The 17,580-nt window shown below is 40.3% G+C and overlaps 1 protein-coding gene across 1 annotated transcript in view; it reads left to right on the top strand.

Annotated features, from left to right (window-relative positions):
- The window catches only part of LOC311012116 (neural-cadherin), a gene marked incomplete at its 5' end in the record, with an annotated part of 428,889 nt that overhangs the window by 359,047 nt on the left and 52,262 nt on the right, over positions 1-17,580 (top strand). The window contains 2 exons of the mRNA XM_084007453.1: positions 5,044-5,210; positions 16,257-16,521. Coding sequence (XP_083863579.1) covers positions 5,044-5,210; positions 16,257-16,521 — 432 coding nt within the window. The remainder of the gene's footprint in view (positions 1-5,043; positions 5,211-16,256; positions 16,522-17,580) is intronic.

Genomic DNA, 17,580 nt, shown 5'->3' with positions numbered 1-17,580 from the left:
CGTTTGTTTTCATGAACGGCCGAGGTGTGTGGCACTTTAAATGTTGCTCTCGCAAAGAATTGTGGGTTGGCGTAATCTCCTTTCCTATCGCATAGGAAGGTCCGTTGCATCCTATGCTAAAGGAGCTCTGAAAGGAAGCATTGGAGCTCCTTTCCTTTGCATTTAAAGAATTCGAACAGCTCTTATCATGGCGGCCACTTGTTTACTTCCGGGTCACTTCTTCAGTTAGTCTTCCTAAGCAAAAAAGACTATTCGACTGCACCCCTGGTTAAGCCTGGTTAGAACTAACGCCAACTTCCACTTGCGGCTAAACCCATTCCATTAACACATTTCAGCCGCGCCTTGTTGAGGCTAATTCAAGCCAGGTTAAAGTTGTCTTGTGTTACGCCGTTCACGGGATATGAAGCCAGACCAGAACCGTGAATGTCAAATCATCGAGAAAATGGCATAAAAGACCACAGCAAAAATTATTGATGTATCTGTACGAGGAGTACAAACCCATCATAACCGAAAAAGGGAATACTGTAGTGATAAATAGAAATCGCGAGGCTGCTTGGGCAAGAATTGTCGAGCGATTACATACGAAAGTACCGTTAGGAGTAACATGTTCTAATATAACACTGACTACAACTTGATCAACGTGAGGATAGTGTAGAGGTAACGCGCCGGCTTTGCACGCGGCAGGCGGCGGTTCAATTCCCGACTATAGAACTTTGTTAAACTTCTTTCTTTGGCTGGAACACTCTCTCTCTCTCTTTCTCTCTTTTTTTTAGATAGGCCTAGTAAATGCATCTACATTGACCAACTCATTTATCTCAACAATTCAATGAACACATTCAATGAATCTATTAATGAACTCACCTGAAAGGAATTTATGTGGCTGAAAATTGCATGCAGCAATGCCTTTGTCATTGGGATCTATATCATGCTATTAATAATAACATCTTTATGCCTATCATGTTTTTGCAAGTTATATTTGGGTTCTGGGGAAATTGTATGGCATATTTATCATAGTTAATGTTGGTCTAATTCTCTGATCTAAAGACAATTATACAAGCAAAAAAAAAAAAATACATACACCAGATGTCCTTGCCGGGATGTGAACCTGCAATGCCTACATTCGAGGGCAGGTGCATCACCACTCACCCAACTGGGGGCTTTTGATAACGATATGGCCAGTCGGTCTTAAACAAAATAAACGATTTATTCATATTTTTTAATTGCAAGCATGTATTCTTAGACGCTTGATGAACATATAGTCTGTTTGTACTTCATATATGTAATTTGGGTAATTTTTGGTCTTTCACGTGACGAAATCACGAGGATTAGGCTCTGCGGAACCTTCTGCTGGTACAGTTGTTTCCGACAGACGGACTTCTCTGAAACCCCCGCTAAAGTAAGCCTGATGGTTAGCCTGCCCCGGGGCAGGTCGAATAAATTCCCATGGTTACTTAGCTGAGAGTGCCTTAAGTCACGTTGCTGGAACTCAACTCTGGCTAAAGGTAGCGAGGCTTATCGAAATTAGCCCGGCTTTGCGCTTAGCGAGTTTGATGGAATACCCCTCTGGATGATAAACATGGGGAAACAAAACAATGACACAAGAGGGAAGAGGAGGGCTGCCATGATGACATCATGACAATTTTCTCTCACAGCCTCGGATATGCGGAGCAGGTTAACCAACTTTTTATTTGAAGTGCAAAGTGTCAGTATTCAATGTTGTATTAAAGCTAACTGACAGATGTATTGTGAATGGCCTCACAAACATCCAGGGTGGGAACCTCCCGTTGTAAACATGTGCCCTAGACCTGTAAAAGAGGATTGAGTGGACTACAGACATTTTTGGATCTTACCAACATGTTATCATCTTCTGCTGTTGCTAACATGAATGATATACAATAACCATCTGCTTCATGGCATCCTGAATGCAGGTGCGATGTACTCATAAATATATAGATCATGCAGTTTCCTTTGTCGTACTCAGCGCAGCATGCAGGCCTTTGGCAGCACACATATTCGGGATGGCCTGCAGAAAGCAGCTCCTTGTGATCTTCTCTGGCTTCATGGCTGTGGAGGCTTTTGCCTGACAGCAGCAGTCGGAGGAGACTGAGATGGAACCTTTCATGATCCTCCTGCACCGACCCTCGTACACATCCTCTTGATTGAGGAGAGCAACTCCGAGATGCTTTCTGCTGACTACAGCACTCTCTACCAGGCTTTACAGACATGTTTGGTTTCCATCTTGCGGTGACAAACCCTGATAGGACTCTCAAATGGATGAATGAAGGAATATGAATGAATCACTTTCCACATTCAAGAGATGATTCATATCTTTGAAAAGGCATCAGACTGTGGAGTCAATTGCCAACTAGGGGCAAGTGGATGCTGTTTCGCAACCAATGAGGCAATATTTGCGAGAAGAAAAAGTAAAGTGTATTCTTTACCATGATTCTCACATGCAGACTGTTATTTTACCTGGATTAAACCCATTCTCACTCCCAACTCTGATGCTTTGCAGTGGCCCTTGGCGTCCGATGACGACACACTGGGGAACACTTTAACGCCTTTATGAGACGCACCTGAGACGCAACTTTCAACTAACTCCAATGAAAAAAACAATAGGCATCGCATCATTATTAGGCACACAGAGCAACTGACGTAGTTTAAAGAGCATGAATGTCCGCTGAGAGGTCTGGATAGACAGTTGGGTAAAAAAAAACAAAAAAAACTTTCCAGAGACCAATGTTTGTGTCATGTGAAACCAAATCAACGTTGACTTATTTTACGATACGGTACAAACATATTATATATATATTTATGAAAAGAGTTTATTTCTGAAAATACACCGTATATGTATCAAGCAAGAGTTGGTATTGAAAACATGTTGCTGTCTTGCCTTCAGGAGAACCTGAACACATCTTGTCTGCAACCTGGCCAGAGAGAGGGATAAGAAGAAAAAAAAATTACCATTTGGTAGTGGTTAGGATGATGATTATCCTTATATACACTCCATTACTCTGCTATCTGGTTTTGTTACAAATGCCTCTTTCAAAACACATAATTGCAATCTTGTTTTCTTCTATCAACTGGCCATTTTTACATACCTCATAATATTCAGTGGTTCATCCCCGAAACCCTCCTTGATCATGCAGCTGTGTCCTGACCCACCAATCTTCCCCAAGCAACCAGTCATTTATGTCATTACATGTTGTCACATGCAAGTAGTGGGTGTGCTGCTGTCTTTTTAACTTTTTTTTTTAGCCCCTACCCCTTCCCTCAAGAGTCTACCTTCTGCCAAGCCACTGCTTGAAATAATAATGTATCCGTAAGGACTTAAATAATGGTTAAATACAAATGTACCATAATAACCCTTGATGGAGTCCAGTAAAACAGAAAAAAATGTTGGCATTGTACGTTTCTGGAAGATGTCTCCTCATAACGGTGTCATATCATGCTGGCAGAAACAATGACACATAAGGAGTGACATAGGTCTCAATATCAATACACAGAAAGGTTCACAAAATGCATTTTGTGATTAAAATGACAGGAAAATTTTTTTCAATGCACACAAAATAATTATTATGTATATACACACAATGTACATGTACTCAGAAATATTTGTGTGTGCATCTGAAATATATTTGTAATTTTAAATTAATGTAATAGAAATCCACATATATAAAAGGATTTAAAATGTCATGTACGTATTTGGATATTGTTGAACCTACATTTACAACCTGCCAGCCTATATGTGTACACACCAGGAGTCAGGAAGCTAGCAAGGCACAGGGGGGACACATTGGGGCAGGTAGGTAATCAACACAGGAGGGTGGGGGAGTCAAGAAACCACAAGAACCAGGAAGTACAAAACAGGAAATCAACACAGGAGACACAAACTACAAAATAAGAAGGGAAAGCAAACTAACAAAACCCATATTGTGACACACCTTAAATCCTTGAAGGTACACAAAGTTATGTTCCACTACACTTAGTTGGTATTCAGATCAAAAACAGCCCTACGTGAAAAAAAAAATGCAAGGGAGCTTGTTTGCTTGCTGGTCGGTGTGTTATTTCATGTACTGGTGAGGAGATGAAATATGATTCAGTTAGACTAATAAATCGATGAGTTTGAAAGTCTGTCGGTCATCACAACACTGCACAGTGATTTATAATATTATGAGGAAGACTTCTGCTGCTTTAAAAAGTTATCTAACGTTGTCTTCCGTTGTAACAATTACAGCAAAAATATGCTTTCATATTACAATTTCTTCAGTGATACCCATCCAATGGTTTTCTACAGTCCATGTTTAACATCACGTAATCCCACTGCTATATTTTCAATAGATGTGATGCTCTTTGAATTCCCATATCTGCATTCTGTTAATGCAAGGTATCATCAGGAAACAAAGGCAAATCTAAGCAGCAGTAAGCAAACAGCTCAGTGTTTTTCCTTATGACGCAGTTCCCTCAAAAAGTCAACCACATATTTGATAAACACTCCCATTTCTACTCCCGTTAAGCTCTTCTGTGCTGTATAATCTTGACAGGTTAGATTTTCAGTGTACAATTGATGGTGTTAATATGATTTTATATCCACAAATCGCACAACAAGCAGCTCTGTTGCCTTGAAAAACAGCAGTTTCGAGAAAACAGGGCTGATCAGAGCCATATTGTATGCCGAGGGGGAAAAAAACATATGATCACATTGCCTTCAAGCAGAATTTCATGAGCCGCTCAACTTTGTCAAAGTTGCATGGAAGAGAGACAAAGAGGGAGAGATGTGGAACCGAGAGATGAATGGAAATTCAACTTGTAGGAGATTTTAGGTGTTCTTGGTCTGCCTGGCATGCATATTTCCACTTCTGGGAACATGAGCCTCAGAACGAAGAATAACCCAAGCTTAACCACGCATAGATATTCCATCTTGTGCTTTTCGCTGATTCTGTCCTGCCATGGGTTTATTTAGTTATTCAGTTTATTCTCAATAATAGCACTATTTGACATGACCCATGCGTGTGTGTGTGTGTGTGTGTGTGCCAACACCAGAGGTCCCAGAGTATTCCTTTGATGGGCACAGTCACGTGCATTACCAGCTGACGTCCCCCTTGTCTGCCAGGAGGACATGGGTTCAGGTCCTGGTTCGAACCCGCAAACACAGCAGCGCCATCCTACATCTGATCTCGAAGGAGCAGAGTGAATACCTACGACTAGAGGTGAGTCTGCTCCCTGTGTGTGTGTGTGTGTGTGTGTGTGTGTGTGTGTGTGTGTGTGTGTGTGTGTGTGTGTGATAGAAGACTGTGTGAAATGACATGGTTTGGGTATCTTTTTTTTGTGTGAAACATCTCGCCTGTTGCACACATTTTGAATGTGTCTCCTCTTCCTTCCATCCTCCAAAGTAACAGCAGTCATTTCCTTCCATCATAAACTGCACTTCCAATATGCAGGGTTTCTACTGCTGTCATGTAAGCTCTAAATCAGCCAGGTTGTTGTAAACCAGATGTATGTATGTTAAATGTATTTTTTCAAAACCAATTGAACCCAACAACAAATTATAGCTGCAGATATTTTCCCCAAAATGTTCCTGTCAAAGCTGACATGGTTTACACCATTATGTTGCATTAGGTACCCAAGATGCCAATAACCCTTTAAAATAATTGTTCAAACATTTAGTGGAAATACAGTCCTGTCCATCACTGAAATGATCTTACAACTTCATGACAAAGCCTATATTTCTTTGCTTTTTGCTCAACTGATTTTCAGTTCTCCCATAGTCAGTAAACAAGCAGGGCTAACTACCTTCCATTATTATCTCCATTATTATCATAATCATCCACGGGAGACAGTTTACCTATAGTGTGTTTGCAGTGAAAATGATTTAGATTGACATTGAAAGCATTAAAATAAATCAATAATTTAACTGTATTATTTGGTTATTTGTCTTGAAGATTTCATTTCTCCCACTCTGATTTTCCTCTAGTTATTTGCGAGGCCACCCTTTTCTTTCATTTTCCACCTCTGACTCTCTCTGATCATGCAATACCTCCCAGTCCTTTTCCATCACCCCACGCTGCAACCGCAGGTATCGATCAAACCGCTGTCTGAAATGATGATGATCATCCATATCACAGCTGCTGTTACAGTACAACCTCTCCTCTGATCCCCGCCTGTCATCCGTCCATCTCCCCTTCCTATCCACCCATCCCTACATTTCCTCTGAAATTTCACATTGCTCTCCCAGCACAGCCACATGGTGTTCACATCACTTATCCACCATAAACAGAGCATTTATTACCCAGTGCAGACAGCATGGACGTGTATAATCCTATGAAATAGCCTCCCCCCTAGTGAAGCATTGGAAACCCTGCAATGTTCATTAAAATATAGATAGCCATATTTCCTTTTAGGATTATGCATTTAATAGTTGTGTTTGCTTTTAATCAGAGGAAGGAATTAGTATGCGTTACTCTTGGCTGGCTGCAAACTCACAATGTGAGGAGCTCTTTGTTTCTGCTGTTTGTGTGTGACTTGCATCCCAACATCATGGTTAGTTAAAGATATTGCATTGCTTTGTTCTAAGCTGCTTTCCCAGCCTTGGATTACTGATTGCAGCATTGTGTGTGAGTTCCTACATCCTGCTGTTATACTCCTCAAGATTGTATATATTTTGGTATTGGGAGGAATCCTCTATGCTACAAATGTTAGTTTGTTGTTTAGTTTGCTTTGAGTCATAGAAGACGGTGCATACATGATGGTAGATCACACTGTTCAGGATGAAAGCTGGCGTTTGGTGTCAGATGAGCAGAGCCTCTTTGATATTATTCTACGTAAAAGATGACTGGCTCAATTTTAGTGTCAGAATTTACAATGTTTACTGTGTAGTGTGTTCACACTGAGAAACAAAATAATCGAGTATAATTAAAAGTTCCACAACTTAAACTAAAACTGCTCAAATGTTGAATGCAATGAAGTGACATTAAATATTAAGGTTTTGAGGGCTCACTGAAAATGCTTCATGACTATTAAAAATGATGCAAATCAACATATTCCAAGCCCTTTACAGTCATTTTGAACCGCTAATCATTAACTGCTTCATACCGTGTGCACAAAACAGTGTTAATTAAATGTGATGCCTCTAAAAAATGTAATTGCATGTTATATCATGTTACTTATATTTATCCTATTTATCATAAACATTCAAACCAGCAGTGTTATTATCCCATGCTAGTGAGCCATATTCCATAAGCACCTCTTAAACACAATAGATAGAAGCCAACTCGAATCTCAAATCAAATGCCACTCGATATTTCATTATCAGTGTCTCACCATCACATTTGTTGGCCCCAGAAGACAGAGGAGAGGGCCAAACAGTGTGCTACTGACACTCATAATCCGTTGTGGAGCATCACAGCTATTGAAACGCTCAAATGATGCAGGTTTCCCGAAAAGATACTACGATCGTCATCAGTTGTTGAAATCACATACATTACATAGTGATGTCCAAATACCAGAACACAGCATCAATGATTTTCACTAATATCTTCTCATACATTGTGTTCATATAGTTATTGTGTGTAATCTCACTGCAGTGAACATGGCTAAGCTGTCACCTCACCTGCACATATAGATTGTGTAAAGTGTTACATTCCATATCCTCATTATGAGTCCTGATCATAATCCAGGCCAAGTTCAGTTGAAAGTGGGCATGTAGAGGGCGTGACATGAGGCTGATCCACGTGCAGACAACTCCAAGTAGATTTACAAAATGAAATTGTATACTGGCAGCCGTATATACAGTTTAAAGGAGAAATCCGGTCATTTTTGACCCCATTTTCGTTGTCCCCAGGGTCATCCCGACTTATTAGAAGCAAAAAACCTAACAAAAATTGACGTTGCCTAGGCCGAGATCTGTACCTGCCTACGTATCGGGTCCATACGAGACACGACAGTGCTTGTTCAGCTCAAAAAATGTGTGGCAAAACGACATACATGTGTGTTTTTGCACGGAGTTACTCACCTCCTTAGCAGTAGATAGCCGAGCGCGCGCTCGTCCCTCCCAGTCACCGGAGAAACAAAAAACGTTTTCCTCGTAGTTTTGATTTTGTGTCCATAAAGAAATGATCGAGCAGTGCAGTCGTCATGTCCGTAATAAATTCATGAAGCTGTTATGTCCATATGTATGACTATGTTACAACATAGCATTAGCATTGGAGCGAGTCTGGAGTCAGGCAGGTACAGATGTCGGGCTAGGCAATGTCAATTTTTGTCTGTTTTTTTGCTTCTAATAAGTCGGGATGACCCTGGGGACACCGAAAATGGGGTCAAAAATGACCGGATTTCTCCTTTGATAAATAAGAATATTTTTTTTGGCATACCTCACTTGTACGATTGCTAACATTTAGTGTGGATTCACCCCACCGTTTGGTAAACAAGGCATGAGCTCTCAACTCAACCGAACACTTACCAGTGTTTTTGGTTAAAATTAGAGCATCATTAAAACACTTCTTAGCAACAACAATAAGAATGGTAAATTTTGCTCACTATTTGTGGTGTCGTCCAATGTAAAGCTACTGCTGCAGGAGCATTCTGAAGTCACAGCCTTCACTGATGTTTTGTCAGGCTTGTCTCGCATCGATTTTCCATTTGATACAATAAATAAATGCAAGTTTTTTACTTCATAATATTCATATGAGATACACACTAGCACTCTTCTACACATGACTTCTAAAAAGCATGTCTTCGTACCATGAAGAGCCTGGTACAATAGTTAAGACGGCATCCTGGTTTGTCAACAAATCATTGGCACCCCACTTCAACATTAAAATCCCTATCCCAAAACGTGAAGTGTAAGAAGAGAACATAAAAGCATTTCAGATCCCCCTCATCCAGCTCCCTTCCTGTTCCAGCCGTTACCTTACGGGAGGTAGATCAGTGCTTCCCCCGCCGCCATAAGAACCCTGATCTCTATGGCTCCTCAGCCATCTGTTGGCCCCTTAGCCAGTCTGAATGTGCTGTATGTATTGTGATGTCTGTTAGGTTTGTGGCTGTGTGAGTCTGTTCTTTTGTGACTGAAAAAATACACCAATACCTTACTGATCATCAACTTATCACAGGAGCCTCGAAACTCCAATGTTGCTGTCTGCTTTCATTTCATTTAATGTCACGCTCACCCCGGTAACACTGTCATGCTGTTATTCCAGCCATTAAAACGTTTATGTCAACTTCCCACAATGTGCTTCCTCCCTGAAAGATGTGGGAGCCCAGAGCAGCATTAGCAATTAGGTGAATAATATAAAAACCACCGGTACTTATTTTATTATTCAACCCCAATCCTAGTGTTCACGCTCAGCCAGGGTTTAAAGCTGGTCTTAAAATAAATAATGAAATATCGTTCATATTCTTTGTACCCATGGCTATATAATTTCAGAGTGAAACTCTCTGAATATCTTTACGAGGACCATTTCAAAGTCAGAAATGAAGGGACTCTTTTAACTGATATTTAAGGGTGGGCAGCAAGGTTGCAGGAAGGTGAGCTAAAATAAATAAATATATGCATTACTCCTCACATCAATGAGTGCATACATTTCCTGGAATGCACTGAATACAGACTGGCTGTATTGCTGGAGGATTTCTTCAAGATGAAAATGTAAGAGTAAGAAAGGGGAGGTCCTGTGACGTAGAGTGAGGTGCAGTTTAATGGTGTCGGTGACCAGTTTTGACAAGTCTGAGATATCATTATTGCTTCTCAGCTCAGTAAAGCTCCACTATTTTTGTCCTGTGTTTTTCTCCATCATTGCTTCTTTTCTCAATCCTACTCCCTCATCTCGCTTTCGTTCTTCCTGTATCTCATCTAAGAGTTGCTTTCACAGTTTTCCAGTTACCTTTGTTGTGAAGCCGTTATGCTGGCTGCGAGGCAATTGTGGAAAAAATCAGGTTAATCATTTTCTGAGTCTGATCTAAATTGTTTTTTTTCTGCTGTATTTATCATTAAGAACAGGTGGGAGAAAATTGTTTTGCCAGGATTGTTTTTCTTAGCTCCTTTTTTTAATCCGTGAAAGCACCGGCCAAAAAACGTTTTTTCCAATTGTTTCTAAATCATAAACAGTAACAATGAATCAAACTTTGAAAATGGATGAGCACCTTTCTTTCTCACTTGCCTCTCAGTGCTTCTGGAGCAATGCAGTTGAACAAATCAGGTTTTGACGTGTGCCATGACAAATTTGGTCAAATTCAACTCCTCAAGATCCTGTAGTAAATACTGGAGAATATGATTAAAAAGTCGAGTATGAAGATTATTATCAAACACTATACAGAGTAGATTATTATTTAACAATTGAACAGATTATTAGATCATCATTATTGCCTCCAGTAGAGAAGGTGCTTGAAGTCAGTCTACTGTTGGTATACACTGTATGTTTTCATTTATCATTTTATGAACTGATCTATATATATCTAGTATTGGCTTTATTTATATATTACTTTTCTCAGATGAAGTTCACAATGTACTACACAATTCTGAATACACAAAATATAATATACACAAAAAAAGTTCAGTGGCACATGCAAAGGAGAAAGCATTATGGGAAAAATGTTTTGAGAATCATTAATACATTGTTTAAAGACACCAATGCATGCTTTTCAGCCCTTGGTTTTCTGTCGGTGTCATTATCTTACAGTGACAGTGACTAATATTGCGGATCCATTTTCAGTGATTAATTACCAGCCAATTAAAATGTACACACCATAATGAAAAGCATTAATGCCAACAGGTTTTCTTAAATGTTTTCTTTAAGTCCCAGTCAGCAAATCCGGCGGATCGAGGGCACTCGGATTTTGAATGTTTACAACTCTCACGCTCCTCCCCCACGACCACCGAGCTCCTTCCCCTCAGTGTTGCCAGGTGAGAAATGTAGGATTATCGTACCAGAGACATAAAATTATCGTATTTTGAGGGAAATTATCGTACACCCGTCATAACCAAAATAACAAGTCTATTGATGCGCTGTAGTCACTCTAGTGTTGAATAGCGTCTAACATGTTCACTCATTTTCAGTGCTTCTTCTTCCAGACTGGCTCTGCTTCTTCTTAATTTAAAAAATGTTTTCCCTCACTCATGGGGCGGGCGCAGCGGACTAATTCAGCCAATCATGGTCGTTTTTCTGAGGCAAACGCATACACGTCACTCGTGGAATTTCCAGCCAATCGTGAAACAGATGCCTTCAGATTCACAAAAAAACTCCGACAGACAGTTGCGACAGGCTGATTACAACCAATTACAACCACACATTCACGGAATGGTGAAATTATCGTATTTCTGGTCTTTTTTGGGATTATTGATCGTACATCGTACAGAGGGCAAAATTATCGTACAAATACGATAATTATCGTACACCTGGCAACACTGCTTCCCCTCGACTTCGTGCCCTTTGAAATCCCTTAGATCACGCCACCTTTGAAACGCTGGTCCGATGTTGACTCTGGTTTTATCACGGGCACCGTCGCAATCTTTCTTTTTTTCCTCATTTTCCACCAGTGTTTTCTTTTCCTTGGTTGTTTTGGACCTCCTCGTTTCGGTTTTTAACTGAGGAATTGGAAGCTTGTTGCTACTTCCCTCCGCCCTGTGATAGTGGAACAAGCCTGAGGGGGGAGGGGCTATTTGTGTGCACAAACACAGCCCTGCGTGCTGAGTTGACAGGATGATCCGGGCGACAAACAACAGGCTCTACGTGCACGTAGAGGTGCGTTTTTTCTTTCGTCTAAAACCGGATGATTTATGTTATCGGAGCATAGTGTCAGCTTCAGTGAATATGATCAAAAAAACAATGTTGCCGCCTGAGACTTAAAGAAAACCTCAGAAAAACTCGAACTTGATGATTTCAATGTCTTCATAAATTGAAAGCTAGAGTTCTTCCCAATTAGCATAATAATATGTTAACGCCTCGCAAATGTAAGGGGCATGACATTGCAGGGCCAGGTGCACATACAGAACTGGCACACAGAGGAAAAGTTGAGACAGAATTAAAGAATGTAAAAATCTAAAGATGGAAACAAGTGGACTCCAAACGTAAGAAAATGTCAGTCGCTCTGAAGTGAAGGAAATGAGAACAGCAAAGGAGCCATTTTATTCTGTAGCATCAGTAGTGGATATAAAATAACACTAAACAAGATATAGTATGTGTATAAATACAAGAATAAAAACATTTTCAGCAGTTGTATAATGAATGTGTTAGTGGAGTGGAGTACTTTATTTTAAAAGGTCGAAATGCTTTAATAGTAATTTAATGAAAATAATAACTGAACAAGATTAAAAGTGATGCAAATATTATTGTAATTTCAATCCTACAGTATTATACAACTGTATAATATTAAGAACAAATTATTTTGTCGGCACTCAAATGTGCGTAAGTGTGCTTTTAAGTGTTCTTCTTACCTGAGAACAAATCCCACATAAGAAAACATTAGTGAATGCCAGAATCTTTGTGAAAAGTGTGTAAGTGGGGTTTACGAACAAATTTCTTCCTAAGAATGCTTGGTGAATGAGGCCCAATGTGGTCGACAGTGTCCACTGCAAACACAAAGGTCTAAGAGCACAGTGGATATGCAATTAGTTTTCAATCCGCACATGAGAACTTCATGCAAAGCTATACATAATGCTAGAACTGTCCAAATACCATTTTTTCAGCTCAGGAGCTTCAGTAATAATCAACAGTGAATATTCTAATATTCACAAATTTGTTGGCCTTCTTCTCTCAAATGGCACAGTTTGAGGCTGATATCCGTCATACGTACTGCTTCTCCACCATGACTTTTACTGCGCGTGCACACAGGTTGGATCACGACTGCTCTCAGAGGGCAATGGCAATACTGATAGAATCTGAGGTAACAATATGTAACAAACGTGCTGTGCACTCACAGAGCAGAAACACTCCCTTGTGAGGATATTTTCTGCCTGCTGAATGTTCTGTACGCTTGGATCCATGCACACAGCTCATTGTAATTTCATAATCATCTCATAGTAAAATGTAGTAAAAATAAAAGGTAGTTTGTTTCTTCAAAGCCACGGTAGAAACCCTGAAACAAGCTACTGCTAGTGTTGATGACTTAAAATGCATTGATTAAAATAAGTCATTAAAATCATGCTGGGCTAGAACTCACTAAACCAGACTAGTCACTATAGTCAGCAAAACTACCCAGGTCAATTGAACATCCAAAACCATGGAAAGTTGTGTACTGGTAAGCATATAATTAAAAAAACTTTCCTGTAGTAAAGACAATTGATAATAATGTACTTGGGTTTATATTGATTTTATGTGAATAACATTGTCTTCATTTTCCCTGCATTTCCACCAAAATGCATCGCTCATTCCAGGAAATAGGATACCAAAAAGTATTGGTAAATTATGGGAAACATTGCTTTAACAAACACATGGTAATGCTTCAGATCGACACAAAACTGGAGCTCCAGGTGTTTATACTGAGTATTTACATAAATTACACTCATCTGCCAATGTCATTTGCTCACCAGTGCATGGTATTTTTTTTTTTTTTTTAAATCAATATCTTGTCTCTTAAGCAGGAGACCTCAGGTCAGATCTCTAGAGGTGGTAGTAACACTTGTATGAATGTTATTTTATGTATTGCTAGTAAATAGCACAGAGTCTGGTTTCATTTCTCAAGTATAATTGAAGGTGAAGGAAAATGCATACATGCACATAGTCCATATTTGCACACAGTTATTCAATCATGAGAAGAGGGCAGATTAACACATCATCTGCACGTGTCTGTGAGGCTGCAGCATGGAGAGCAGTCTGTCATGGAAAGCATCTGGGGGAGTGGAAGCGTCCCAGAAGTGGGACTGTTTACTGAAACATAGTCACACATATTCGCGCACACACGCTGTATAACTCTCCTACAAAGACGCACAGCCTTGAACCTATTGGCTCACACGGCACCCAGGGAGCAAAGCAGGAGTCAAATTGCTCTGCTCTGTTCAGCTTTAATTGGGGGTAAAATCAGGTGGCTATGAGTGTGCCTGGTTAAAAAGCACTGCCCTGGCGGATTTCAAATATAATTAATACTTCATCACAGACCCTTGAAATGAGCTGTGGTTCTCCAGCCCAGAAAACTGGACTTTATTATGTCAAGAAGGATTGGGAGCATTAATGGTCGCCACCAGCTTCTCCTTTCTCCATCTCTCTCTTCTCTCTCTCTCTCTCTCTCTCTCTCTCTCTCTCTCTCTCTCTCTCTCTCTCTCTCTCAGTCCTATGTTAATGTAGCAGAGAAAGATGGAGGGGAGAGAAAATGATGCTCAGTAGGACACTTGGAAGTGCCGGTTTGAAATTGAAATGAGGACGACCGACCCCCCCACCCGTCTCTCTCCCTCTCTCTCTCTCTATCACACACACACACACACACACCAAGACAAAAACAGTCTCCTGGACTTGTTTAAATTAATATTATTCTGGGATTGACATGTGGTTATTAGCATCACAGTCAAAGCCAAAACGGAACCGTTCATTTGGAGCTTCGAGGGTGGAGGGAAACAGCTTTTTGTGTGAACGTGTGTTTTTTCTCCCTCATTCTCACTTCTCATCCATAAATTCTCTCTCTCTTTCTCTGATTCCTCACATCACTTTCTCATGAGACACTTTTCCTCAACGAGATGCCCTTCCAGAGCAGAGTGTGTGTGTGTGTGTGTGTGTGTGTGTGTGTGTGTGTGTGTGTGTGTGTGTGTGTGTCTGTCTCTGTGTGTGTGTGTTTTCTTGACGGCACCAACAGCAGGGCATGTTTGCACAAGTCAACAAATTGCAAGTTGAAATGTCAGCTTTACCAGAGCAGTGCCTCATTTAAATAATTCATCTTAGGGCAATGGCAACAGCACCAATGACAACTAGCTGTTCCCCAAGTGCTTTGTGATTATATTATGGTAAATCGTGCGGATACTACTTTGGAATGGAGGTGGCAGAGCAGCCGGAACCGTATATACGATTATTGATTTGTTGACAAAAACAATATTTGCTATGTAAGATGGAGATTTACTTGCGGTTACAATGGAAATGTCAGTTTACTTTATATATGAGGCTTGTACCTTTTCCCTGTGTTAGCTAACCTTCAGGGAGTTGATCTGGCTAACTGGCCAACTGGTCAAATTGGACAATTGATCCCGTTTTACCAACCCAGTAAAATATGTTCTTTCTCCTGATCCCAATGGGCTTTTAAACCTGAGACTTGGACTCCAGTCAGTTCAACATATTTCCCCTTTTATCCTCTGTCGCATCTTGGCGTGTACATAGCTGTGATTTGATTTGCTGAGAACTGTGCCACTGAGACGTCTGCCGCTGTCCTAAAAGCAAAGAAGCTGAATGTCATTAGTGCCACTCAAAGCATCAAAATACATTTAGCACAGTGTGTGTTTTTGCTGCTCAAACAGAGACAGATGGCAATTATAGTTTGGAAGAAACAGGTTTCTAGTTCTTTGTTTAATTCTGTGATTACTGCAGTCAGTTTGTGTACTTTGCAAACATTGCAGATCATTAGTGATGCTTTTGATCTGTAAATTGTGGCATGCTCCATGATGTATATTATTCAAGCTCCTCTGCCCAATTCTGCTATAATAATTGATGACCGTGCACACATGTAGAGCTCAAGCACCAAGGTTTCTGATCACTTTGTTCTTGTGTCGCTGTGCGAGGCTGTGCCCTTAATGGCACACACCATTGCCAGTAGCTCAGCTTTGCCAGAGTTGGCTAGGCTTACATTAGGTTTCATTTGGTCAACTGCCAATCCTGCATTCACTGCAGTAATGTGACTAGGATGTTGCAGTGTGTAGATAGCCTTTTATGATAAATAATTGTTCTGAAGTTGAGTGTTGTTTCCCTTGCTGATGACACAGAAATATAACCTTGTGATGTGGTCATCTTTGAGAAATTATGCTCCAAGTAGCCCTCACCGAAGCTCATTGCCATATCAAGATGGCAAAAAAGGGACATTAGGACCATTCAACTGACAGCTGCAATGGAGCTTAGAATGAATAAAAAAAAGGAAATGCTTTGTTTTGCTCAGTCTTATGTTAAGTTATGGGCTTTTTAGTTGTTGCTGCACTTTATAAACAAAGGTTCAAATGTGCAAAACAAAAAGAAAGAAAGTCTCCCTTCATGATGGATGATACAGTCTTGAGATAGCATGCTTTATATGTATGGGAGAAGCCAGATTGAAGCTGAACTTTTAAACCTGATGCTAAATGTCCTCTTTTCCCATTGAAGATCTTCCAGGGCCTTCTCTGCATATTCTATAACCTCGGGGATGGGGACCACAACCTAACCCTACCCACCTATCGCCTCGACAACGGTGAATGGCATGAGATCTTCTTCGATCGGCATGACAATGAGATGATCCTACGACTAGACGGTGGCGGAGGTCAGCGTGAGGTCACGGGATCGCAAGGCCGAAGCCGAGAAATCATCATTGACCCCACTGTGGTGATGCTGGGAAACACCTTTCCCTCTGGAATCAACAAGAGCTTCCAGGGTAGGTGATAAGAGCACATACAGCACATAACAAGTTAGGCTTCGGGGCATCCCACTGAATATTCAGTACTTTTACCTTTTCTTTTTTGCAACGTTTTCATTGGTCACTTTCGTTGGAAATATGAAAAGACCTTGCAGACATCAGGCGTGAAGACAAGCAAATTAGGTTTTTGTAAATTGGACATACTGTAGGCTGAATCCCAAGCACCTTGTAGCACCTCCTTCGTCAGCTTAGTTCACTTCACTCTGCATTCACACTTGAGAGCTGTGTGCAGGGGAGCAGCTGTAGCAGCTAGGAGCTGAAGGAGAACTTGTTAAATGCACAATAAGTTTGATTTTTTTTTGTTATTGCTATATCCTATAGCACAAAACCTGTTCAATCTGGATTTTCAGGGACCCGAGTCTGATTGACCAGATGTGGACAGCTGCATGCTGTTTCCTTCTGCTCTCCTTTCTGCTTTCTATGTGTCCACTTTCTAAGATGCTTTCTAAGATCTCCATCAGTGGCAAATACCTTCTGACATTTTGATCAATAATTTATGAAAACATTTAGTGACATAATTATGTTTACACTATTCTTATTTTTGTAAAATAAAATAAAGATTTTATTGTTATTGAATCAGCTTTGGTAGTGAGGATTTAACTATTCATTCTTCTCTCTAATGAGGATATTCACAGTTGTTAGCATTGAATCTATGCTGAGGTCCAATTCACAAAGAATTGATTTTGACTTTTTTTTTAACCATTCATTTTGCATCACATGCAACACTTCCCTGCCACAAGATCATACAAAATATATTGCATTAATGACATTTCAGCACAAACAAGCCCATACAGTTTTGCATCTGATTGCAATTATCCATAAAATGCATATATTTGAGGCATTCCTCAAAACTGTATCTGTGTGTGGCCAGTAACAGCAGTCTTGAACTGGACCGCTATTGCGTTTGTTTGGCTATACAGTGCATTGCCCCTTTTGCGTGCTTTGAGAATCACACCATTTCTTTTTTTGCAGGTTTAGCAGCTACAAAAGCTGTCCAATTCTTTTGTGAAGTGTTCC

This window comes from Eutrigla gurnardus (genome assembly GCF_963514095.1).
Source record: "Eutrigla gurnardus genome assembly, chromosome: 1".
NCBI classification, from domain to species: Eukaryota; Metazoa; Chordata; class Actinopteri; order Perciformes; family Triglidae; genus Eutrigla; species Eutrigla gurnardus.
The sequence above is the reverse complement of the archived record's forward strand: the minus strand, read 5'-3'. Positions and strand labels throughout refer to the sequence as shown.